At 45.8% G+C, this 25,555-nt stretch overlaps 1 protein-coding gene and 2 non-coding genes across 9 annotated transcripts in view; all 3 read left to right on the top strand.

The window, feature by feature from the left end:
* The window catches only part of UBAP2 (ubiquitin associated protein 2), a 77,473-nt gene that overhangs the window by 36,230 nt on the left and 15,688 nt on the right, over nucleotides 1-25,555 (top strand). For 4 of the 7 annotated variants that reach the window (XM_088652739.1, XM_088652740.1, XM_088652741.1 and 1 more), the window contains 12 exons: nucleotides 1,857-1,924; nucleotides 3,141-3,330; nucleotides 4,632-4,845; nucleotides 5,008-5,282; nucleotides 7,208-7,380; nucleotides 9,524-9,734; nucleotides 11,159-11,198; nucleotides 13,968-14,157; nucleotides 14,690-14,756; nucleotides 16,678-16,876; nucleotides 20,088-20,179; nucleotides 21,744-21,794. In XM_088652739.1, the coding sequence (XP_088508865.1) occupies nucleotides 1,857-1,924; nucleotides 3,141-3,330; nucleotides 4,632-4,845; nucleotides 5,008-5,282; nucleotides 7,208-7,380; nucleotides 9,524-9,734; nucleotides 11,159-11,198; nucleotides 13,968-14,157; nucleotides 14,690-14,756; nucleotides 16,678-16,876; nucleotides 20,088-20,179; nucleotides 21,744-21,794 (1,770 nt within the window). The remainder of the gene's footprint in view (nucleotides 1-1,856; nucleotides 1,925-3,140; nucleotides 3,331-4,631; nucleotides 4,846-5,007; nucleotides 5,283-7,207; nucleotides 7,381-9,523; nucleotides 9,735-11,158; nucleotides 11,199-13,967; nucleotides 14,158-14,689; nucleotides 14,757-16,677; nucleotides 16,877-20,087; nucleotides 20,180-21,743; nucleotides 21,795-25,555) is intronic. The other 3 variants (XM_088652742.1, XM_088652743.1, XM_088652745.1) reach the window with 1 other exon arrangement.
* Nucleotides 3,655-3,737, top strand: LOC118077376 (small nucleolar RNA SNORD121A). Its single transcript, XR_004691631.1, has one exon. It is a non-coding gene; the product is annotated as a small nucleolar RNA SNORD121A (small nucleolar RNA).
* Nucleotides 12,459-12,542, top strand: LOC118077377 (small nucleolar RNA SNORD121A). The gene has a single exon (XR_004691632.1). It is a non-coding gene; the product is annotated as a small nucleolar RNA SNORD121A (small nucleolar RNA).

Below are 25,555 nucleotides of genomic sequence, written 5' to 3'. Positions count from 1 at the left end.
GGGAAGGTAAACGGCGTTTCCATGTGCTGCTCTGGTTTGCCAGAAGTGGCTTTGTCATGCTGGCCACATGACCTGGAAGCTATACGCCGGCTCCCTCGGCCAATAATGCGAGATGAGCGCGCAACCCCAGAGTCGGTCACGACTGGACCTAATGGTCAGGGGTCCCTTTACCTTTACCTTTACCCCGCCCATCTGGCTGGGTTTCCCCAGCCACTCTGGGCGGCTTCCAACAGAAATATTAAAAATACACGAATTTCTTAAAGATTAAAAGCTTCCCTAAACAGGGCTGCCTACTAAAAGTCTGGTAGTTGTTTTTCTCTTTGACATCTGGTGGGAGGCTGTTCCACAGGGCGGGTGCCACTACCGAGAAGGCCCTCTGCCTGGTTCCCAGGCTCAGAGCACTTTGTTATGGCACCAGATGATCTCCAGCTATATATCTATACTGAGGGGAGGCCGATTTCCTATCAAGCTTGAAAACCCCTTTTTTGTACAGTGGAACCTCGGTTTACGAACACAATTGGTTCCAGAAGTCTGTTCATAAACCGAAGTGTTCGTAAACCGAAGTGAACTTTCCCATTGAAAGTAATGGGAAGTTGATTAATCCGTTCTAGACGAGGAAAAACACCCCCTAGAACGGATTAACCGCTTTGCTCCGATGCCTTCGCGGAGGCTGGGGAGCGTTTCCGCGACTGGGCTGCAGCCGCGAAAGCGGTCCCCGGCCTCCGCAAATATATCGGAGCAAAGCCCCAGCCTCTGGAAGGCATCGGAGCTGGGACTTCGCTCCGATGCCTTTGCGGAGGCGGTCCCCGGCCTCCGCAAAGGCATCTGAGCGAAGTCCCGGCTCCGATGCCTTCCGGAGGCCGGGGAGCGTTTCCGCGACTGGGCTGTGCAGCCGCGAAAGCAGTCCCCGGCTACCGGAAGCCGGGGACCGCTTTCGCGGCTGCACAGCCCAGTCGCGGAAACGCTCCCCGGCCTCTGGAAGGCATCGGAGCGAAGTCCTGGCTCCGATGCCTTCCGGAGGCCGGGGAGCGTCGCGAAAGTGCTCCCCGGCCTCCGCAAAGACATCGGAGCGAAGTCGCTCCGATGCCTTTGCGGAGGCCGGGGAGCACTTTCGCGACTGGGCTGTGCAGCTGCGAAAGCGGTCCCTGGCTTCCGGTTGCCGGGGACCGCTTTCGCGGCTGCACAGCCCAGTCGCGGAAACTCTCCCCGGCCTCCGGAAGGCATCGGAGCCGGGACTTCGCTCCGATGCCTTTGCGGAGGCCGGGGAGAGTCGCGAAAGTGCTCCCCGGCCTCCGCAAAGGCATCGTAGCGAAGCCGCTCCGATGCCTTCCGGAGGCCGGGGAGCGTTTCCGCGACTGGGCTTTCGCGGCTCCCCAGCCTCCGCAAAGGCATCGGAGCAAAGCCCAGCCTCCCCGAAGGTATCCGACGCTCCGATGCCTTTGGGGAGGTTTGGCCTTCGCTCCGATGCCTTCGGGGAGGCCGGGCCTTCGCTGCGGGCCTCCAGGAGGCATCGGAGCGAAGGCCCGGCCTCCCCGAAGGCATCGGACACTCAGTAGACCTCCGGCACCTCGGTTTACTAACTTCCGGGTTAGGATAGTTCGTAAACCGAAAGTTCGTAAACCGAGGTGTTCGTAAACCGAGGTACCACTGTATTGGTTTCCTTCCTGAAATCAGTTTGTATAGGCCGTAGTTCTGAGGCAAGCTAATTGGCTAGATGGAACACTTTGTCTTGCTCAGCATGTCTCTTCTTGTCTTGCTTGTCTTGTCTGTCTTGTGAATATTGTACCCTTAAAAAGAATTGTGTGTTTAATGTGGTTAAAATTCAATTTCTTTCTCTCTCCATTCCTATGTCTCAGCTTTCAGAAACAAAGGTCTTCACTGCTTCATCTGTCCCAGTGGAGAACCACGTTGCTGCTGGCCAAAGGTATATCTTTCCCTGCTCGCGCTCTCTGTTCCACATCTAGACGAGCCAGTCACAAAAACTAGTTCCTGGTGTGTTTGAAGTGCGCATCGGTGAAATCGTGCATATTTGAAATCACATTGAAAAGGGCTGCAAACACCCCGTTCAGCCCTCACCCCACCTCTGCCCCCTTTTGTGACGTTTTCAGATTACTTCTGTGTTCGGCATGTATGCTCAGTCACACATACATTGAACATGCATAAATCGGGGGTTGCGTGTATTGGATGTTGTTCTAAACTTTTGGCTTAAGTCAGATAAGTTTTATCTCAGGTGATGGAATAGTTGACTTACAATCAGTTTGATCTTTTAAGAAATTGAATCTGTTTTTTGTGTGTGTGTGTGTGTGTGTGTGATATTACACCCACAAATAATGTGGGCTTGTAAATGTACATGGATTCAATACAGATGAGAAACCATCACTTTCAGTTTCTATCTGAAAAAAATGAAGGTGGAATCAGGGGTCAAGAGTGTGGACCTTTTCTTGCTCCTCCCTCGTGTGTGTTATTTTTTTGCGCTGGGTTCAACTCTTCTTTCAGGTTTTCTGGCCATCCATCCATTATCCTCCTTTTTGCTGCCTCCTGGAGCTCATTTATGACTAATTCTAAATTCTCTGAAAAGCCGGATTATGGAAGAACAGTACACCATGCGAAGAAGCTGGCCAATTACTTGATTGTGCTGTATTTGAGGTTTTTGGTGAAGTGTAATCCAGCTTCCCCCCAAAGATTTGACTAATTCAAAATTTCATATTTCAAATTAAGGTAATGATTTAAGTGGTGCCAGTATCTGGTGATTTGTCAGCAGTCATGTCTGCAAATATGACCTGCAACTTAGAGTAATTTACATGCTCAAAATATCCAGATTGGGATCTGCCTCTGTCCTCTTTCTCAAATCGCCTCCTTTGCATTCAGGTTTTGGGTGTCTCTCGGGCAAGATAAAATGAAACTGCTTAGGAGTAACTTCATACCACAGGGAACATTATAACGTCAGAAAATGACACAATCTCTTTGGACGCTGTCAATAAGAATGTTGGACAAATACTTGTCAGGGTTTCCTCAGGTGTACAATACCCTAACTTGCAACATTGAGTAGGGGTGACCAGAGCTACCTTAAGCCAAAGTATGGTTTCCACACATTTGTGCCTCCTTTGCATCTTGACATCCTGTCCATAACTGTCTTGTAGCATCGACCTGGTGACGCTACTTCAGAAGTCTGTAACGTCTGGCCAAGAAACTGAGGCAAACTCCTTCGAGACTCCTCAGCAGCAAGGCTTTGGGCAGGCTTTGGTCTTCACAAATTCCCAACACGATTCTCAGATGACCTTGGGAGCAAGCAACACAAGCACTGTGAACTCCTATTCTCCGCAGAGCCTGGTAATGTTGCCCTGGATGCTATTTGAAAATGCCAAGCAGTCCTGTGCCCTGAATAATGTTTGCTGTCTTGCCTACTTATTTGCAAAAGTGAAGTTAGATTGCCCTGAAGTATGACATGGGTGCAGAAGTGAGCCTATTCTTGCAAAGGATAACCTCAGTGTTTTCAGCCTTGCTTGGGGAGCCCCATCTTTGGTATACTGACTTGTTCCCTGTCAGTGGCTGAAGTGACCTACTTGTATTGATTTTTGAAAGTACAGCAGAGGATACTCTGTGCATAATAATTAAAATAAAGCAGTTTTGCTCATGAAGTTGAGAGCAGTTCCAGGCTGGAAGACTGTGATGCATTCTTTCCAAGCACATATCTGACTGCTGCATGTGGAAATGAAAACTTTCTGAGTCTTCTAGCTCTGCGAAAATTGCTTTGCTAGTACAGGCAGGTATCATTCTCCAAACAAAGAATGTTTCACTATATCTGGCACAGCTTCATCCTTCCCTCCCCCTAAAGCTATCCCATAGGCATGAATTTATAAATTTGTTTGTATTCATTTTCTACTTTCTATGTCTATTCACAACTACAATGATGCCTATGGCAGTTTACAGAGTAATATAAACAAAAAAGCAGATTTCTCCTCCAGGGTGTTCACAAACCAAATATTGACAGAGAAGAAGTAAGGGGGAAAGGGTCACAGGGTTCTGTGCTCAAGAACAGTTGCATGTGCTTAGGCTTAGTTTCTGTACAGCAGAGTTTGGGATCCTATAGCCTGTGGGCCAATCGTGGTCGGCTGGAGGTTCAATTTGGCCAGAAAGGGCATTTCCCCTGAACCATGTCCATATGTCCATGCCCTGAAGATACTTCGCAACATCAGCTGATGGGCAGGGTTGAGTCCTGCTGGGTGCTCCTTTGCCCAGGGCATTCCCTGTAGGGAACGTGTTGGTGAAGCAGACTTGTCTCCCACACCTCCACAAGTCAACTTTGGCAGTTGGGTGGGACTGCCCTCCTAACACTCAGTGGGTGTCCTGTTTTACAGGTGGGCTACCCCACCTGCCAAAGTTGTGCCACCTGCAGGGTGGGGGTTGATAATGATCTGGCCCGCAGGGCAAAAAATGTTCTCACCCCCTGATGTAGAAGGTGAGCACTAAAGATATCAGAGATTCCCCCAGACATTTGCGTTTTTAATCACTGACTGTGTATAATGTATTTGCCCTATTTGTATTATTCTGTAATATATTATAAAACATGAATTGCAGTGTATTAAATCTAGTGAACCTTGGTGTGTTTTTCTTCTCCCCATTCTGATTAGTCTTCAGTCCTCTGTTCAGGGTTTGGAGAGCTTGGATCTTCAAAGCTGGCCAATTCCACTGGCTCTCAGATTTTAGACCAGTTGAAATCTCCAGGCTTGGGCCAGTTCCCGTCGCAAGGTTCTCTCAGTACAAACTCCCCCATTTCCACAACCACAACATCATCCTGGGATGTAAAACCATCAATTTCACAGCCTTCTATCCTCAGTCAGTTTGGTAAGTGTTCATTGACCCCCTTGATTAAAACTGGGGGGACGACGACGACGACGACAAGCAGCAACTTTATTGCTGTGTAGTGAAACCTGCTGACCAACTAGCAGTTCCTGGAGCAAGGGATGATGTAATTGTTCAATTTCTCCCCTTGGTCATGGTGCTTAGACTTCAAATCCCAGCCTGAACCATCCCCAGTTCTGAGTCAGCTGACGCAGCGGCAGCAGCAGCAGCAGACACTGGCAGCCCCCGCCCCACCTCCTGGATTGGAATCCTTCACCCCACAGAAAGCCCGGGAGCCATCACCGGTTGACAGCTCAATGGCTGCCAGCAAAATGCTGCACCTCCCCAGCCTGTCTACGGATAGCCAGGTGGCGCCTTCCCAGCAAACGCAGCAGAAACAGATCAAGCCGCCAAAACGGAGGATACCCCCAGCTTCAAAGGTGGGTAAAGCTGCAGAGCTCAAGCATTGGCAGTATTGCCCTTGCTAGACATAGGCAAAGGCCGTCAACGCATGAAAGAGCTTCACTCAATAACCTGCCTCCTAACTGAGGAAATAAATGTACAATATCGCCAAGCCTTCATATAGGTGTCTTTTTGAGAAGCCTATTTTGGCAGTAAGCAGTATATCTATTAGTGTTATTTAGGTATAAAAGTATTTATATACTGCTGTTTCACAAAAGATTGGGAGGTTTACAACTACAGTATATGTAAACAATTAAACACTAAAAAAACCCACCTATTAAAAACAGTACTTTTATGTTGTTAATAATGAAGGTATGTCTAAGTTCACTTAAGTATTTAAACAGAACCTGCTGCTCATTGTTGGGGGGAGAGGTCATCTTAAACATTTTCACCAGAGTCAAAATAGCTTCAGAAACAAATGGGTGCCCTTAACTTGCCGTCCCATAAATTAAAGCATGCTTTCCATAAGCCTAATTTTGTACAGTTGCACAATGCAGTTGTACTTGGGCTGTGGTCTTGTTTTGGAGACAGAAGAACTTACATTGATAGATCTTCCTCAGAATGTCCCTTAGCTGGCTGCTTGTTTTGTTTTATGCAAGATGGTAGTCTGGCTTTTGTAGCTGGATGCTGGAGTTTAAAGTTTAAGCTGCTTAATAAACTTAGCAGGTGTTGAGTGCTGTGCTGATCACATAATCTTCAAAACGTTAATGCAGCAGCCTATGTAGCTTTCAAAATAAGGGTAAATTTGAACAGCATGCACTTGTTGGCATTCTGTGTGCAAATCTGGGAATTCATAAGATGTTTAAAAGGTGGGAGCTTGGTATTTTTCCAGCGACGTTGTTGTACAAATCTGTCCCAAACTCTGTTTGTGAGGGTGTGAATGCTGCTTGCAACTATGAGATGAAGTTTTTATTTGGCTGAATCTGTATTACTCCCACTGACTGGCAGCAAGTACATTCCTAAAAGTCAAGGTCTCCTTAATCTGAAATCAAGTTGTTTTCCTGTTTTTTTTGCATCCCATTTTGTTTCCTGGCACAAATGCTGTGTGTCTTGGCCCACAAAGCTGTTATATGGTTTGGGACCCGGGTATGAACCTGCCTGCCCTTTTTGAGCTCTTGTCTGAGGACCATTGTTGTCCTTGCCTTTTGGAGGTCATGTGGCTGGAGAGTGGGGCCTTTTCTGTGTTGTTGCTGCAGCTTTGGGATTCCCTTCCCTAGAATCCTTATATGGCACATGGCACTTTTGACTGTCAAGTTGAGACTGTTTTCTTTTCTTGAACTCCTAATGCCTGTTATATACTACAGTTGAAACTCGGAAAATTAGAATATCGTCGAAAAGTGCATTTATTTCAGTAATGCAACTTAAAAGGTGAAACCAATAATATGAGATAGATGCATGACATGCAAAGCAAGATATGTCAAGCCTTTATTTGTTGTAATTATAATTATTTGTCGTTAGGTGGGTCAATTATAAATGGAATGTAATTAATGAAATGTAATAGCGAAGTTTATTTTTGTTTATTTTTGTATTATTGTAACTATTTGTCTTATTACTGTGGAATTTCCAAAAGAAAGCATTTGTAAAAATTAAAATAATAATAAAAAATAATAAGTTGCATTACTGAAATAAATGCACTTTTCGATGGTATTCTAATTTTCCGAGTTTCACCTGTAGTATTCTGGCTTTTGCTGTTAAATTGCACCACACTATTTTTCTGGTTGTAGGGATTTGTGGGGGGGTGGGGAATACATTTAATTGCGTTTGGAAATTGTTTTATGAGCAGGATATTCATGCCTTAAATAGAAAGAAAGTAAATATATTGTACAAAGCAGCATCTGTGCGGCAGAAATTATTCATTCTGGTGCCAAATCAACAGATTACCCACATGTTCCTTAATTTTCAGATCCCTTCCTCTGCTGTGGAGATGCCTGGATCCACAGACGTATCAGGGTTAAATGTGCAGTTTGGCGCTCTCGAGTTTGGGTTGGAGCCTTCTCTCTCGGAGTTTGGAACTGCTTCAAGCTACGAGAACACCAGCCAGGCACCCAACAACATCCTGTATCCAAAGCCCATAAAGTATGCACACTGTTCCGCTTCTGTCCTCTGGTCTGCTTCTCACCAAGCTTGATTTTGTGTCAGGGAAGGAGTCTGAAGATAAAGGTGTTTTGTTCTAAGGACTCTGTGGCACACCCCTCCCGGGGCTGAAACAGATCGACTAGTAACTAAGAGAATCCTGGGTCTAGGGTTCTAAATGTAAAGAGGTTTATTACTTGCTGGCTGCAAAGAGCCAGAAGTGGAAATGGATGCCTGTGAATGACTTAGCTTTCCCATAAACTCCCTAATTATGTAAACTTCCACAGCTGTCTGTGGTACAATACATAATAATAATAATTTATTTCTTATACCCAGTGCATCGGACTGGGTTGCCCCAGCCGCTCTGGGTGGTTTGACCTCCCATTTATTCCTTGGCAGCATTGGGCTTGGGTCTTAAAGTGCTTCATGAGAAGACTTGAGATGGGAGTAAGAGTTCAGGAAGGGACAGGCTCTTTATTGAAATAAGCCTCAGTAGCAACAAAAAAACAGCATCCTTTTCATCCCTGAGTGTTGCAGAGGATTTGGGCTAGAGATGAGGAATTAGTTTATACCCCCAGTTCAGATGTTATGACTACCAAACAAAGCAGTGCCATAAAGGAGAATGCACAGGAAGAAGAACACAAATCAGAACATGAAGAAAGTGCACCACACCTTGTGTGTCCCCATGCCCTGGCTCTGTGCCGCTACAAGCATTGGCAGTTTTGTCGCTCAGAGATGATCATCTTAATGTACTGACAAGAGTACTGTGCAAGAGTATTTTGTAGCTCAGGTTACAATGATAAAGCAGATTCGTACAGCTGTGGCCTTGTGAGTCTACTCTGAGTAAAATGACAGCTAAGTTTGTGAAGTAGGGAAGTTGTCCTTATGGTGCACATAGGAGTCCTGCTGGCTTAGGCCAAAATCCAGCTAGCCAGATGCACACAAGGTGGGGCATGGCAGTATCTCTTCCCCTTTTCTGTCCCCAGCATCTCATGCTGCCTTTAACAAATGGAGGCTCTGTTTAATTAACCTGGCTAATAGCCTCAGAATAGAGCTATTTTCCGTGAATTATCTAGCGATTCTTTAAGGCCATGATAGTCTGGTGGCAGTGAGTTCTGTTAGTTAAGTCTTCACAGTGGCTTAGGTTTGCCTTGGTTGCATATATTATAATTGCTGGTCCTCAGTCTCTCTAATTTTCAAATTTCCTGGGTGGAACCTACAAAGCCCCTGAAAGGGGCACCTGTGAATGTCTGCTACCTCCTCCCACATTCCATGTTAAGACTTGTTCCAGGTGCAGACATGGATGTCTTGAAAAACAGCCTTTTTTCTCTCCTCTCCTTCCCCCGTGTTTTTTCTTATCTAGTCTGATTATGAGCTTTTTTGAGGCTGTACAAAAGTTAAAACACTAGTTTGCGACTTATTAATTGGCCTAATAAAGGTATTGGCCCGATAAGGTATTTGGATTTTTCCTAATGGGCCAAGAAAGCTACCGTGCCATTTTGCTTTCTGTGTTTACCTTTGGTAGTAAGCTCAGGCAGGACCAGCCCACCCATGCGGCAGGGTGAGGTGACTGCCTCAGGCAGCAGGATCCACTGTGGTAGCAGACCCCAGTGTAGATACTTATTCCCCCTTGCTCCTGATGCAGGTCTTCACTCACCTCTTCTTTCCTAGTGGGCAGGGGGAGTAGCATTTTGTGGTTCACATCAGATGCCAAAATGTCTTGGGCCAGCCCTGAGCTCAGGGCTGCCAAACTGGGTTTTAATGCTGCAAGAAGGGGAGGCAAAACATTTCCCCTCTTGACACCACTCATAACTATTATGTATTCCCCTGGACTTCTCTTAAAAGCCAGGAGCAAAGTCTTTTTACCTGGAAACAGTGACACAGAGCCATGGGAAACAAGTGTTGATTTTCTTCAAAGGTCGTCTCAAATTTTTGACTTCGCCCTTGTGGCAGGACTCCAAAACCTCATTTTAAAGGCCTCTTTGTTTTTGAGTTGTGTGAGCAACACAACATAGGCCTTTCCTTATTTTAAGCTGTTGAAACTTGCATATCTGGTTCAAAGCAGCTCTCTTGAGAGCTGGTTAACTTCCTGATGATATCTGAATCCGTGTTAACCGTGATTTCAAATGACTTTTGCTTTTTCCAGCGATCCTTTGAATACCTCTTTGCCAATGCCCAATACAGTGCAGGAGCCCACCTATGCCACCCCTGCCATCACTTCTGCCAGCCTCAGCGGCTCCTCCCAGAGTGCTAGTCCCATAACAACCACGTCCTCCTTTGACCAGGCCTCTGTGCATAGCAGGATAACATACCAAAGTTCCGTGCCTCTATCAGAACCAATCCCAGCTGCTGTCACGGTGAGTAGGCTTTGCAAAGCATCCGTTGTGGAAATGTCACCATAGAGCAGCTTGCTTATGGAGGCCAGGGTTGAGATAAATGACATGAAGCCCAATTCATCCCTATTGCTCACAGTGTCTCAGGCTAAGCTTCAGATATCATTGACTGAAGTATTTTATTCCGTTTATTAGACTTTTGTCCTTCCCTTCTTTCCAAGGAAGCCCAAGGTGGCAAACAACATAATGATGCATTGTAAAAGAACACATTCAAGAACAAACCATATTTTATCGGATTTATATCCCACCGTTCTTCATATCCCAGCTGGGCCGCATCTAGCAGCAACACCATATTGATTGCTGTGTCTTTTCAAATGAAGCCACAATGTTTTGGAGTCGATGCAACTTGAAAGTCCTTGAGCAGTCAAAAGTGTTTTGCACATATGCTCAGTAATCTGCAGCAACCCTGTAAAGTAAGCTAGCAGCATTATCAAACCAAAGCTGAGTACCAGTCTTTCCTGAAGACTGTCTAATGTTTGTTTTCTTGAATTGTCCTAGGCATAGCAGCCAACTCCTATAGGCCTAGGTGCCTCCCCCCCCCCCCATTAAATATTTGAGGAAGCTTCTTTTGCAAAAGGGGAAAGGTCCATTTTTTTAAGGATCAGCTCAAAGTTGTGCAGCTTTTTTTGCAAATGGGGAAAGCCCTGGGGTTTTTTTTTTTGGGGGGGGGGGAGTCAGCTCAGAGTTGTGCAGCTTTTTTGCAAAAGGGGCTTCCTCGACCTAAAAAGTGAGATGAGCACTGCAGCCTGTGTACACTACAACGTACAAAAACCAAGACATGTATTTGAAGAACTTGCGCTTTCAAATTGGCAGGCAATAGTCACCTATCTCTCAGCATGCTTTGAAAATCCCTGCCTGTTAACAAGCATCCTCACTAAACTCTGGCCCCTCCCTCCCTCTGACCAACCTTATATTTTGCAGCATTCATTTTAATACTTTAAAAGTGTAAGCCACCTAGGCAGAAAGGTGATATATGAAAGAAAGAAAGAAATGCATACATACATACGGAGGGGATCATTAATGGCTAACCATGGTCTTATTTGTTTCTTCGCCTGCTCCGTCACATAGGCTTACAGAAAACAGTAATGACTTTGAAAAAGCATATGTCTGGTTAAAGCTGGATTTAAAAAAATAACATTGCTAAAAACCTGCCACACTTTAGATGGACTGCCCCCAATGTGTCACAAGGTTCTTTGAGTTAGTAGAATGTACCCCTTAATGTACGCCCCTTACACATATTTCACGCTGTTATGGCATGTTAGCACAAAAAAATGACCTGAGCCGAATTCCTTTCCTTTCCTGCTGTGTTAGCTGAGATTTGGCTACCTGTTTCATTTCACTTTTGGAGAGCTGATCAGCTAATTATTATTATTTGATTACTCTTCCAGAATGGACACAGCAGTGTGCGAACACAGCCAACCCTTGACAGTAAGTTCATAAACCTTTGCTATGCATGGAGTTAGGAGTTTTTCCTTGCTGTACGCTTTTGTAGTATGAGTTGATAGCCTTCCGCTCTTGGAGATAAGGGTGGTGAGGACCGTATTTTGTACTTGCAGCATTTATGCTGGTTTTCCATGCAGGCCTTAGTAGTTCACAGTCAAGCCAGCCGTGTGAAGCTTGCCACCTGGTGTACAGATGAGTGTTAGCAGTTAACCATATTGAGTTCAGGCCATTTCCTACTTCCTCTGCATGTACCCTGTGCCCAAGCCCAGACTTTTGAGAGGGCTGACACTGCATCCCTTTTAAAAACCATTCACTAAGAATATCTGCGGCAATCCTGCAGGGAGCTGGCATCCTGTGTGAGGCCAGCACATTTGATAGCTCTTTGTGGTCTCTGTGCAGTTGCATATGTGAGTTCTATGCCTGTGCACAGCCTCATTCGGGACATTTCCCAAGCTAGGCTGAAGTTTAGTCAATCCTTGACTGAGTTTGCATTCCGCTGATTGCCAGCATTTGATTTGTTGCTCTCCTCTTTTGGGGCATGGTTTTCAGGTCTGATGGCAGATCGCTAGGCTTGTCTACTTCCACTGAATGGCAGTTACTTGGGAGCACAAGTGGGGAGAACACTGTTGCACTCAGGTTCTGCTTATGGGGTTTCCAGAGGGATGTATTTGGCTACTATGAAAATGTAGCTGGACTAGATGGGCCTTTGGCCTGATCCAGCTGCAAGGCTTTCTTCTTACGTTTGTAAAATAAAAAAATTCATTCAGTAGCACCTTAAAGACCAACTAAGTTTTTATTTTGGTATGAGCTTTCGTGTGCATGCACACTTCTTCAGATACCTTACGTTTGCTTCAGCCCCCCGCCCCCAATTCCCTTCTTCTCTCCCAGCATTTTGCTTGCCTGTAACTCTCAAATCCACATTCCTGGCAAGGGAAGCTGCCTGGACCAGCTCTCAGAAGGAAAACATTGCTTTAAGGTCATTTACGTAGGTCAACTAGTTAAAGCTTCAGACTAGATTGTTAGTGAAGTGTTTTGTTTTTTCTTCAAGTGCCGTGAGCTCACAAATGTGAGTGCCTAATTGTTCTCCGATGTTTTTGGATGTGCCTTGCTCCTTACAACAGTGGCTGGGGTTTTTAAATTTCATTCACAGTAGTTAACACTTCACCTTAAGTTACTAGCTAGGCTGCCTGGGGGAATGAGTCTTGCTGGAGCAACTTGGTAACCCTGTGGAATCTAGCAAGCCAGAATGAATAGACTATGATGCTCACCTTCCAAGCACATATCTGATACAGTATGCTGTGGAAAATCATGTGACTGAGTCTTTTCTGCTAACGCCTAGAGAGTTATGCTCTTAGGTTTTGTGTATTTTTAGAAAATAGAGCAGTTAAAATATTATAAAACCCAGAAGCAATTTTTTCAGCAGTGTCCTAGGGATGTTAAGCAAGTCAATTTTTAAAGCTTATTGCTTTCCCTTGGGAACCTCCAGACTTTTCCAGCTATTTTTGTACAAAACAGCTTTACTTGATGGGATATATTTTTGTTGTAATTAATGTACAAGAGAATCTGACCAGCTGACCTACAAGACACATTAAATGGCCAGTGCTGGGTAAGAAAGTGGGTGAGCCTTAGCAGAAAGGAAATCCACTGAGCTAACTTCACTTTTGGAGAACAAATATTGGGCCAAGGTATTAAGTGGTCCATTGACATCTTGGAAGTTTGCGTTGCGTGAATTTTTCTGAGTTTTTCTTTCTTTGTAGTACCCTTTGATCTTAGTCATTTTTGGGAGGCTTCTAGATTTCTCTTTTAAGCAGGGATTCTTCATGAGACACATTTTGCCATAATAAAACATAGATTTATACATTAACACATTAAAATAATTCTACTTGACACTTAGAGGCAAAATTTGTGGTTGTGATATATGGACTGGAGTGCTTCAGAATGCGGACTTGAATGCTTCTATATAATTTGCAGCCTGAATAGATTGTTTATTTGCTTGGGTGGCTGAGATCTACCCCTTGCTTGTTGAATTGTCCTTCCTGGCCAGTAGAATTTGCCAGGACCAGGCTGTCAGTATGGACTTTAGAGATGATAAATACTTAACTGAGGGAGAAGGTAATTCAGCCTCTCTAAAGGATGCAGTGGTAAATATGCTGCTGTAGAAGCCAGATTTAAGTCCATTGGAGTACAGGAAATCTGTGCACAGATACAGAATCACACAAGATAGCTCGGCTCTTAACGATTTCTAAAAAGATGTTGCTGGGTTTTATTGGTGTTTAACCTGTGTAAACCTGTATGGACTATTCCTGGAAGTTTGCTTGTTTGCACGCAATAGAGAAAACTACATTGGCTGGCTGTTGGCATAGATCATCATTCACAGATGCCACCTCTCACAGCATCATCTCTTTTTCTGCTCTTTGCCCCTTCCAGATCTCCTGGCGGTTTTTCGCTTGGCTGAAATAACACAGCCACACTTGCTTGTTGGGGAGCTGAATGGGCTGAGGGAGAGAACCATGGTGTGGCAGAGGGATTACTTTTAGGAGTAGATGTACAGCCGCAGGTCATGGTGTGTGGATAATGAGAACCGTGTGGATTTGTCAGTGCGCAGAGATGCTTTCCTAATGCCATTACGGCCCAGTGATTGTATATATGTTTTTTCTCACGCGCGTGCCATTTTGCACATACACCCTCCCAGCCAGCTTGGTTGTGCTGTGCAGCAGGCCGCTCCTCTGAATTGCTTTTCCCAACTTATTTCAGCCACTCCATCAATTCCAGCCTCTAAGACAGAAACCTCTCCTCCGGCCCTGCCCGCCAAAGGCTGTTCCTTGCCTAGCACCACGGCCACCACAGCTTTGCTTCTACCTTCGGCACCACCGCATACAGCAGCACTTCCCAGCTTGCCGCAGTCAAATGACTTGGTCAGCAGCTCACTCTCCCAGTTAAGCAGGTACAGCAGGGTGGTATGGGGTGGGCGTGAATTGGAGGTGGGTGGGTGGGTAGGCAGACACACAAATGGTGCTCCTTTGTCTCCTTAACCTGCACATGGCCAACTTACTCCAGTTTTATTTGACACACTTCCACCAAAGGCCCAAGTTGCACAACGATGCAGACACATGGCACACCCACCACCACCGGTTACCAAAAGGAAGCCAGTTAGGCTGCTGGAAATGCTGGGTTTGTGTGGTGCTGGTGACCAACAAACTTTCAGGAGGTGGGGACCAACTATATTTGCACCAGCTGAAGCTTCTGGTTTACAAGTCTAGCCTTTAGGTTATAAGACGTGGGTGGCTTTCTTTTAATGGTGAAAATTGCCCAGTGACCTACCAAGAGAGCTCTTAAACCACCACTCCAGTGCTGGTCATTGTTGTTTTGAAAGAAACCAGATAGGTCCCCAAACGACAGTCTCTCCCTTCCCTCTAGGTACTCAGATGTGAACTGACCCTCAGTTATCTTATCCCTCACACTTGTTTTCCTCCTAGTTCTCTCTCAAATCATCAGAGTAGCCTCTCATCTGCCTCAGCACTGTCTTCATCTACATCACACACGGTAAGTTCCTTGCATGTTTCAAGAGCTTAAATTATCTCCCCTGACTAAAATGAGGCTCTCTTGCAATGGAACAGGTGTCTTCCTTTTGACTTGGAGTGAGGAATCCTTTCCCTGCTACACAATCTTTTTGTCACTTGTTACCTGCCACAACTACTAGTTCTGAATAATTTCCCCCCCTTCTCTGTGCCTCAAGATAGTGAGGTTTGCCTGCTGGGTAGCTTCCACCATAATCAAATTGGGAAATGGCACAGCATAGGAGAAGGAAGCTACTTGAAAGTTGGGAGAAGAAGCCAAGGTGATGATGCAGCAGCAGATGGTGTTGGTAGGGGAGATATCCTCCAAGATCCACTTGTGCGTGCCAGCTGACAATGGAGAATTTATAATCTTGTAAATGATGATGGCAGAATTTTGGTGGCAGTTGGCAGAACTTTATCCTGATGTTATCTGCTTTGTGCTTGAAGTAAAAACTCCCAGGCACTTGAATAGCTTTTAGATTCATATTTCACAGTAGGCGGTCACCAAGAAGTGAGAAATCCTAGAATCCCCCTGTTATTAAAATATACTGTTTAACATCTACATCAGGGGTGGCCAACTCCCAAGAGACTGCAATCTACTCACAGGGTTCAAAACTGGCAGTGATGTACCCCCTTTTGGGGGGTTCAGGTCAAAGTTGTTGAGCTTTTTTAGGAAGGAGGAAGGCTCATTTTTGGGGGGTTGGGGTTTTTCAGCTTCTTTGGGAGGAGCCAATGATCTACCAGTGATATACTGCAGACGTCCAGTGATCTACCGGTCGATCATGATCGATCTACCTGTTGGACATGCCTGATCTACATGAAACTTCTGAGTGGGTTATCCAGAGGTTTGGAGTACATTGTCAGCAGTATGCTGATGACACACAGTTCTGCTTCTCCTTTACATCTGCAGGTGAGGCACTGGAAATGCTGGACCAGTGTCTTGCCTCAGTTATGTACTGGATGAGAACCAGTAAACTGAAGCTCAGTCCAGAATAAGACTGAGGCACTGTTAGTGGGCAGTTCCCCAGGCTGGTTGGGAGGTTGCCTGCTCTTGATGGGGTTACAACTCCCTCTGAAAGAGCGTGTACATAGCTTGGGGTACTTCTGGGTCCTTTACTGTTGCTTAAGGCTCAGGTGGCCTCAGTGTTATGGAGTGCCTTCCATCAGCTTCAACTAGTGGCCCAGCTGTGCCCCCATCTGGACAGGGACAACCTAACTTCAGTTGTCTATGTTCTGGATTACTGAAACACATTATGCATGGGGTTGCCTCTGAAGATGGTTCGGAAACTTCTGTTGGTGCTGAAGTCAGTGGTCAGATTGTGCACTGGAGCAAGATGGTTTGAGCATATGATGCCAATCCTAGCCCAACTGCACTGGCTACCAGTTAGTTTCCAGGCCCAGTTCAAAGTGCTGGGTGGCAACACAAGAAGGGGCCTTTTCTGCGGTGGCTCCCCATTTGTGGAATGTTCTTCCAGGGAGGCTTGCCTGGCACCTTCATTATATACCTTTAGGTGCCACGCAAAAACATTCCTTTCCCCCCAGGCCTTTGGCTAATTAAATAGTCCATGGCCTTTTAAACTGTGTATTGGGGGTGTATTGTTTTGTTATGTTATTATGGTATGTATTTTTGTGTTTTCATATTGATAACTGCCCTGTGATATAGGGTGCTATAGAAATTTAAGTAAATAATAATAATAATATAATTATTATAATAATATAATAATAATATATTGGAGAATGTACTATAGAACTTTAAGAATGATTTTCGGGTGGCAGTACAAGACCCTCCTCTCCAGCTTCCCATGCTGCTTGCTTACACAGTTTAGCATTTTTTTCCAGCCTGCCAGCCCCCTTTGCTTGCTCTTTAACCCCCTTTCTTTGTGTGTGCGTTTGTCTTTCCTTTCCAGCACACTAGTGTTGAGAACTCCGCTGCGCTCCAGCCTTCTGCTGCGCTCCAGCCTTCCACCACCTTTTCCGTTGCTTCAACCTTGGCCACCACCTCTTCGGTCTCCAGCATGGCCAACTCTACCAACAGCCTTGGCCTGAATGTGACCAGTGTCTCTCTGCCGGCTCCCACCACGCGGGCAGCTCCCTTAGTGTCTTCAGGTTCGCAATATTAACAGATCGTGTGGATATAGCGAGAGAGGACATTTGTCTGCCTGTTGAGCACCTCTTGTCCAGCTATAAAAACTGTGTTGAGAAATTCTATGCCTTTTCTAAAAGACTTCGCCTTTGCAGCATGCTTTGCACAGTGGCCTGTAAAATAAAAGTTGCCTGCCTTTTTAACGCGTGGGAATATTTGATGGGGGAAACCTCTACCAAGGATTTAACTTGCTACCTTGTCTATATATATCTCTCCCCACCCTCATCCCCGGTTGTAAGAAAAAAACAGAAAAGTGTCAGTGTGTTCCCTCTTCTTCAACCTTGCCAAAAACATTTCCAATTATCTGAAAATTTTAATCATGGAAAGTGAAATGTGTAAATTTTTGTGGGTATGATTTTCACAGTTCTTTTAACAGAAGTTCCCCTGATCTCCACCCTGGCCTTTTTGTCTAGCCAAGTAGGTTCTGTTTGTGTTCCAGCAGGCTATGTTCCCTGTGAGTGCATAGAACAGGAATGGAACGGTGGGTGGGTGCATTGGCAAAAGAGGCAAGGAAGTACCTCCTCACCAATCCTAAGGGATCTTAACGGTCTCTTGTGCTAAGTCTTACAGGGAGAGAGGGTATAGCTTGTTTCTCAGGCGCATGCATTGCCTCCCGAAGGTTCATCATCTTTCCTGGCATTTCCCATTGAAGTATCTTGAGTGACAGGACTGGGAAAGACCTTCCTATCCTCCAAGACATTGGAAAGCTGCTTTCAGTCAGAGGAGACAGCCGTGGACTGACTGTACAGCTTCAGAGGCTGCAGTCCTAACCATCCTGGCCTTGGAAGTAAGACCCTCTGGATTACTTCTAAACAGGCATGGTTAGGATTGTGCCGATAGCCTTTAAATTCTTGGATTGTAAGGAGTCAGATCTGCATACCAAGAAGTTTCAATTGAATGTTTCCACAAGGAATGGGTAACACAATAAATTATCAAGGGTGCTGGGCTGGCAGTTAGCTTGATTGAGCCAATCTTTATTATTTAGCAGTGGGAAACCTGTGGCCCTCCAGGCGTTAGAAGCGTGGAATTGTAGAATTGGAAGGGGCTACAACAGTCATCTAGCCCAACCCCCTGCAATGAGGGAATCTTTCATCCAATGTGGGGATCAAGAGTCTCATGCTATACAGACTGTTGTGGACTATAACTCACACCAGCCCTGACTGTTGGCCTTGTTGGCTGGGCCCCATGGAGGTTGGAGTCCATCAAAATCTGGAGCATCACAGGTTTCCCACCCCTGTTTTAGATGGAGACAGTTGCAGGCTTGGCTTAAATTTACATCCTGCCCTGTCTTAAAACACTTAAAACACTTGGCAGATCATATTTACCAACCCTTCGTTGTTGTTGTTTAAATAAAACAGTTTAAGTAATATTGAATTACCTCGCAGCTACCCTCAGGTAGTAAACACTTTCCCAGATAGGACTTGTATCACTTCCAGAAAATTATGAGTTCTGCACTTTTCTGACTGAGCCCTCCTGCTTATACAGTGGTACCTCTACTTACGAATAACTCTACTTACGAATGTTTCTACTTACGAATGGAGCTCTGTCCGCCATCTTGGATGCGGTTTAGATAGGATTTTTTTCTACTTACGAATTTTTAGATAGGATTTTTTCTACTTACGAATTTTTCCTCCCAATGCATTCCTATGGGATTCGACTTACAATTTTTTTCTACTTACAAATGTGCGTTTGGAACGCATTAAATTCATAAGTAGAGGTACCACTGTACTGTCTGCGAGAAGAGCCCTTTTTTCTGTCCTTCGAGTTAGCTCTCCCAACCCCTTCAGGACAGAGTTGCAAAGTGCTGGGAAGTGAAATGGAATGTGGGGGAAAAATTAAGACCTTCCAAATTGGAATGTTCTCAGTTGGACCGTTCCAAACTCTGGTAGGAGTTTGGCCAGTCTATTTTTGGACACGTTTTGTGGCCAAGGTCGATGTAGGTAGACTTTACTATGTCAAAAGGAATAGAAAATGGCTGTGAGAGTCTACCTTAAGATTCTAGCATCCTTTTGTCTGAGTAGTTGTCCCTTCCTGAGCATAAGCATGCTCTCCGTGGAGACTCTGCTCTACCAATGCAGTATTGAACTGATATTTCCTAGCTAAGTTTAATAGAACATGCAAGGGTGCATCTCTTACCATTTTAAACAATGGTCTGCTTTGCACATTATGTTCAGCCAAACCATGGCTTCATGGGAGCATGTGGGTTCCCAGAGAGGAGATTACAGCCACATTGTTCCTGGTGGTTCTAGTACAGCACTACACTGAGCAAAACTTTGGTTTGGCTTAATGTACTGTATTGTGCAAACTCAGTCTGGTGGTTTAACTTTCCTGGAGAACGTGAGTTGTAAATCATAGGACAAACCTTGATTACAGCTCATGATTTGTCTGGAGGGAGCTTAGATCACAAGCTGAGGGAACCGACAAGAGAGCTTGTTGTTTTCTCCCCACCAAGGAAGTGTAAAAAGCTGGCTAGCAAAGAAAACTGCTTCTTAATAACTTTTCTTGTCGTGCCTGCTGGTCTCAGAATTAAACTACTGCACAGTATAGAATTCCAGTCACAGAGAGTTTACCTCCTCGGACAAAGACAAGAAGTTGAGGACATGGGCTAACATACAGAATGGGGAGGAAATGAGACTGCTGCAGTCCAGGAGAAGGCATCAATGGGAAGATGGAAGAGGCAGAAGAACAGGGGTAGGGGGATGGGAGTAAGGTGGAGGAGTGGAACCCAAGGCAGCAGCCTGAAGGAGCCCCTTCCTGGAACCCTGAAGAAGCTGCTGCCTGAAGTGTAGACAAAGCTGAGCAAGATGGACCATGGGCAGATTCTTATGATAAGCTCTGCACTTTTGACTGTTTGCAAACACATTGAAAAGTATTGGATAGATGAACAATAAACAGGAAGACGTGTAAACACCCAGCAAGCAAATTGGGAGGAATGCGGAATGAATGCTGTTTTGACATATAAACCACCCCACCCTCAGATCAGAATAGTAAGAACTGGATATATAAAGTTGCCTCCATGGAAGCAAATCGGGATGCATACTGAGTAAACACGTCGTCTGAAGGAGCCCAAAGAGCATATTTCAGACCCCGAAACTTGTGTCTCTTTTTCTTCCTTTTTTGTTGGTATTTTTATTTTATATATTATATATAAAAACATGTCTTTTGGTTCTGCAGGCAAAGCACCCCCCAACCTGCCCCAAGGTGTACCACCCTTGTTACATAACCAGTATATTGTTGGACCTGGAGGACTTCTGCCAGCCTACCCAGTAAGCGGTTTCCTTGTGCCTCCCGCAAATGAACTTGGCTTCCACCTCCATGTTGCAGGCTTCTGGGGCAGTGTGTGTGTGTGTGTGTGTGTGTGTGTGTGTGTGTCCGTCCGTCCGTCCGTCCGTCCGTCCGTCCCAGCCAGATTGTGTAGAATGGGCTATCTGTGGACCACTGTCTTGTTCCGTGGCTCAGTTCTAAAGATGATAATAAGAGTTGCACTGCTTGGCTTGCATGCACACCTGGGCCCACCCTGAACCTGAAAGATACCCCTTTTGCCAGCCTGGAGCCTTCCAGATGTTTTGGATTGGAACTCCTGCCGGGCCCAGCCAGCAAGAACCCTTATTTCTTTGACCCCTGAATTTCCATTGACTTAACATCTAATCTGGGGTAGAGCAACAGTTTTTGAACTGACTTTTTGTTTCATAGAATCTTAAGAGTTGGAAGGGATACTGAGGTTCATCGAGCCACATCCCCTGCAATGCAGGAATCTCAACTAAAGTATCCCTGACAGAGCGTCATCCAACCTTTGCTTAAAAGCCTCCAAGGAAGGGTGGCCATCTGTCAGGGATGCCTTAGTTGAGATCCCTGCATTGCAGGGGGTTGGACTCCATGGTCCTTGAGGTCCCTTCCAAATCTGCAACGCTATGAGTCCGCTCCACTGTTCAACAGCTCTTACTGTCAGTTGTCCCCTAACAGTTGTCTCACAAAGTCATTCACAAGCATCTTAGAAGTGTATAGCTTTGCTTTCAAGCCATAGCCTTGGAACTGATGTTGGGAGGAAGGCGGGAGTCTTGGTTTCACTATAGGCTCTTTCTTTAGACAGCCACAAGTTAAAAGTCCAATACAGGAATTGATTGGAGGGCGGGGGGGGGGGGAGAGAGAGAGGAGAGAGGAAGTGAGGAAAATTGCAGGTTTATTCAGAATGCGTTGTCTGATCCTGCTGTACCTGCATTTTTTGTCCCTTTTAGAGTTAACTGCAGCAAAGCTTAAGAGGGCCTTAAGCCAGGGCTAGAAAACCAGTCTGATGCTACTGGACTAACCCCCCCCCCCAAAAAAAAGAATTCCTGACCATTGTCCATGCTGGCTGGAGCTGATGGGAGTTGCAGTTCTCTGGATGTTGATGGGCTCCCCATTCCCCCATTTCAAAGCAATGTTCTCTCAGCCTGAGAACCCCTCCCCCCAATCTACAACAGAAATACAACCATGCTAACCTACCTCGCTGGGTTGTTGTGTGCGTTATAAGAAGGCTGTGTGGATGAGCTCTATAAATGCTGGCACTTGAGAATGTGATGCTGCTGCTGAATACTACAAATTACATTTTCGTTTAGCCAAAAGCACCAGGGTAGCAAACTCTATCCTTCAAAAAGTGCAGCAGTTCCTCCAAAGGATGCTGTTCAACCAGCATGGCATTTGACATAACAAAACCTGGTGGTTTTAAAATGCTGCTTGCTTTATGAGCCTGGATTGAGAATTTGCCAATCTAAGTGGTTCCTTGGGAGTGCTGCCTTACAACTTTTCTGTATTTTCTCCCTCTTCTTCCTCCTCCTCCTCTCTGTCTTCAAGCAGATTTATGGTTATGATGATCTCCAAATGCTACAGTCCAGGCTGCCTGTGGTAAGTAGAATTTCCTGTGTTGTTGGTTTTTCAAGCTGTCACTGAGCTGGTATCATTTTTTTGAGGTTTGCGCTGGTCATAGAGTAGTGGAATGTCCTCCCGGGCTCTGAGGTGTATTCTGACTGCTGTGATGTGTTCATTTGCTCTGCAGCTGCCTGTCTCTGTTTCTTTGCTTGCTTGTTTTAAACAAATTGCCCCTCTGTGGACAACCTTCTGCCCTCCAGGGATTTTTGGACTATATCTCCCATTTTCCCTGACCATTGCCCATGCTGGCTGGGGCTGATGGAAGTTGTGGACCAAATATCTGGAGGGACTGGGTTGGAGAAGTCTGCTAAGTGTTGCTGTGGGAAAAGGAGGGTTAATCCAGGACGGGATTTTGTCGACATACTCATGCTGCAATATCATATAGTGTCTTGTGGCACGACCAGCCTCCTGGGAAGAGACCGCGATGCTCCCTGTTTTGAAGAAGCCTCTTTTGTCTCTGCATTGGGCAGGGGTTAAGCAACTCCCAAGGGTGACTCTCAGATGGGGTCCTGGAGGTGTAAATGACTATCAGACTTTGAAAAGCTGATATCACCAGATCAAGTTCATCAATTTTCTTGAATTAATGAGAGTTTTAATTGGATTTTGAGTAAGTGTGCAATAAATGGTTGCTGCTTTGAATTTTATTGTGTTATATTCCTTAGTGGGTCATGGAAACTGCTATTCTGAATCATGCTTTTTAGATCAGCTGAGGTTCATGCCAAGCTGTGGAAAAAGACTGGAGTAGCCTTGGTGGGGCAATATTGGTCTTGAGATTGATGGGGGAGGGGTCACTCCTGGTGGGGATTTTTGTCACAAGTGATCATTGATCCCTTCTGACCTCGACAGATGGATAGATTTTATTTCCTGGAGTTGAGGGCACATTCTCCAACAGCCCTTCACAAGGTGGTATTGGTTGGCTGCTGAAATATTGCTTCACAAAGACCTATCTTGTGCTCAACACTGTTTAATATATTTGAGTGGCCAAAGGGTACAGCCAGCCAAATTGATTTTGTTGCCAGCAGACGCATGCCCAGCTCTATTTAGTATTTGCATCTGATCCAGGAGTAGCAGTTGGTTTCTTTTGAATGAGTGCTTGAATGTTCTTATGGGCTGGCTAAGGATCAATAAAATGAATCCAGCCAGGACAAAGTGGTTGATGGCCAACGGGTCTGGGAAATGTAGGGTTGGGGGGTGAGATTCTGTACAAGGTTCTCCTCTTTATAACTCTTGACCTCAAAATGATGTTTGTAGTTTGGGGGCGCTCCTGGGCACTGTTGTGCTATTTAATTCACAGTTGGTGGTAGAAGCCGGGAGTGTCATTTACTAGCTTTGGTTGGAAAGAAAAGCTGTAATCAGGACCTTGTTACTATTCTTGTTACCTGCCTAGTTAGATTACAGTATTGTAGCATCCTTAACCAGGTCTACCTGTGAAGATGGCTTGGAAACTTCTGTGAATCCATAGTGTTAATTTTCCTTGCTGGTGTGTGAAAGATAGACTTGCCCAAGTGAATTGACTGCCTGTGAGTTTCAGGACACAATCCTAGGAACCATGAAAGCACCTCAGATTCTACACACTTCCTGGAGCCCTTTCTTCCCAAGTGCCTTCAGCTGCACTCAAATAATTGAGAAAAGCATGCTTCCTTCCTTCATTGTGGTTAGACTGGAGAGGGTGCTTGAGTGCTGAGGGCGAGTCTGATAGATTATGCTCTGCATTGTATAACCCACCCCAAGGTTGGATTTTCCTGCTTCATATTTGTCTTCCACCAGCAAGTGAAGACATTTCGATTTGCAAATAAAATGATGCCAGGTTCTGTAATGTGTCAGTTCATGTGTTTCAGGTTGTCAGTTTTGTTAGCGTTTTATGGTGGTTGTATCATTTGCAGGTTTTTGCCCTATCAGTTTTTGTCCTTATTTTAAAAAGGACCATCTGATCTGAAACTTGTGTAGAAACCTGCCTGGAACACTATACAGTGGTACCTTGGTTCTCAAACGCCTTGGTACTCAAACAGCTTAGGACCCAAACACTGCAAACCTAGAAGTAAGTGTTCCAGTTTGCGAACTTTTTTCGGTAGCCAAACATGCTCCGTTTTGAGTGCATTTCTCTTTTGAGTGCCACACTTCCATTTTGAGGGTTATGCTGAGGTCTGTCTGTTTTTGCTATTTATTTTGCGTTTTTGTTTTGGCGGCACTTTTTTGTGTGTGACTGTGTGGAACCCAGTTCAGCTACTGGTTGATTGCTTGTGTGACTGCAGTACATTGTTTATTGTTTTCTTTTTATGGATCAATGGTCTCGTTAGATAGTAAAATTCATGTTAAATTCCTGTTTTAGGAGTGATTTTTAAAAGTCTGGAACGGATGAATCCATTTTACATTACTTTCTATGGGAAAGCGTGCCTTGATTTTGGAACGCTTTGGTTTTGGAACAGACTTCCGGAACGGATTAAGTTTGAGAACCAAGGTATCACTGTATAGCAAATCCTATATAATAAAGTCCCTGTGTCTCTGCGTCCAGTTTTCCCTGTGTCCGCGCTACTGCGCATGTGCCCCACGGACACAGGGATTGGACGCAGAGGCTGGACGCACGCACGCGCTCCCCCCCCCTCTGCTTCTCTCTCTCAACGGCTTCCCCTCCAAACCGCCATTCCGTGCCTCGCCTCCCGACTAACGGCGCGAGGGGAAGAGGGAAAGGGACCGCGAGGGATTGTGACACGAGCGTGCAATGGAGCGTGTGCGTTCGCGTCCCTGCCGCCGTTCCCCGCCCCCACCCATCGCCGCATGCTCTGCTCCCATGCCGCCTCCATACCGGCCATCTGAACCAGCCTGCGTGCGCAGGTGCGCTCAGGCAGCCCCTCCATGCCGAAGCAGAGCCTGCAGACGCAGAAGTGGCGGCCTCTGGGGCAGCAGGAGCTGAAGAGGGACGCGGAAGTCATGGCGCCGGCAGGACTGAAGGCGATAGTGGGCGAGAGTGAGTGGGGACAGGCAGCAGCGTTCGCCCGACAGGGAGCACGACACGCGTGCCTCACACCCTGTGTGTATCCAGATATATTTGTGTGCGCGTGCATGTGTGTGTGTGAGAGCGCGCAGTTCTTGGCTTTCACGGGGTGGGTGGGGAGGATGAAAGGGTGTCGTTTCCTCCCTGTCACACAGCCTTTCACGCGATTGCGGAGAGCGACGCTGCCCCGTCAAGAAGGGGGACGCAGCTGGCCCCCCTCTTTCCCTCATCCCCCCAGCCAATATTTCATATTGTGTCTTTCGGGGGAGGGTCCCACACGAGATATCTGCGCTTTTGGGCTTAGTCACAGGTGCCTCGGTGATAGCAGCACTCCCGGGCGAGGGCAGGGCGCCGACTCTCTTCTCCTAGAACGTGAGAATTGGTGTTTTCTAGGCAGTGCCGTCTGAAGTATTTGTATTCTTCCCCTGTGCACCATCAGTTCACTAAAGCATGATACTCATTAATCTCAGGGGGTCAAGGATTCGAGCCCCACGTTGGCCAAAAAGAATTCTGCATTGCAGGGGGTTGGACTAGATGACCCTGGGAGTCCCTCCCAGCACTATGATTCTATCCATGTATTCTGAATTAAGTGATCAGGCATTGCTAATGTAATGTAATTGCTAATGTAATGTAACTGCGGTTACTGAACCCTCCTGTCTAAAACATTCCTCCTTATCTTTTAAAGAGTTTCAGCACTAAACTGTTCTAAGGCTGCACCTCCGCTGCCCTTAGTACACAAGTTAAA

This window comes from Zootoca vivipara, chromosome 10 (assembly GCF_965207765.1).
Source record: "Zootoca vivipara chromosome 10, rZooViv2.hap1.1, whole genome shotgun sequence".
NCBI classification, from domain to species: Eukaryota; Metazoa; Chordata; class Lepidosauria; order Squamata; family Lacertidae; genus Zootoca; species Zootoca vivipara.
The sequence above is the reverse complement of the archived record's forward strand: the minus strand, read 5'-3'. Positions and strand labels throughout refer to the sequence as shown.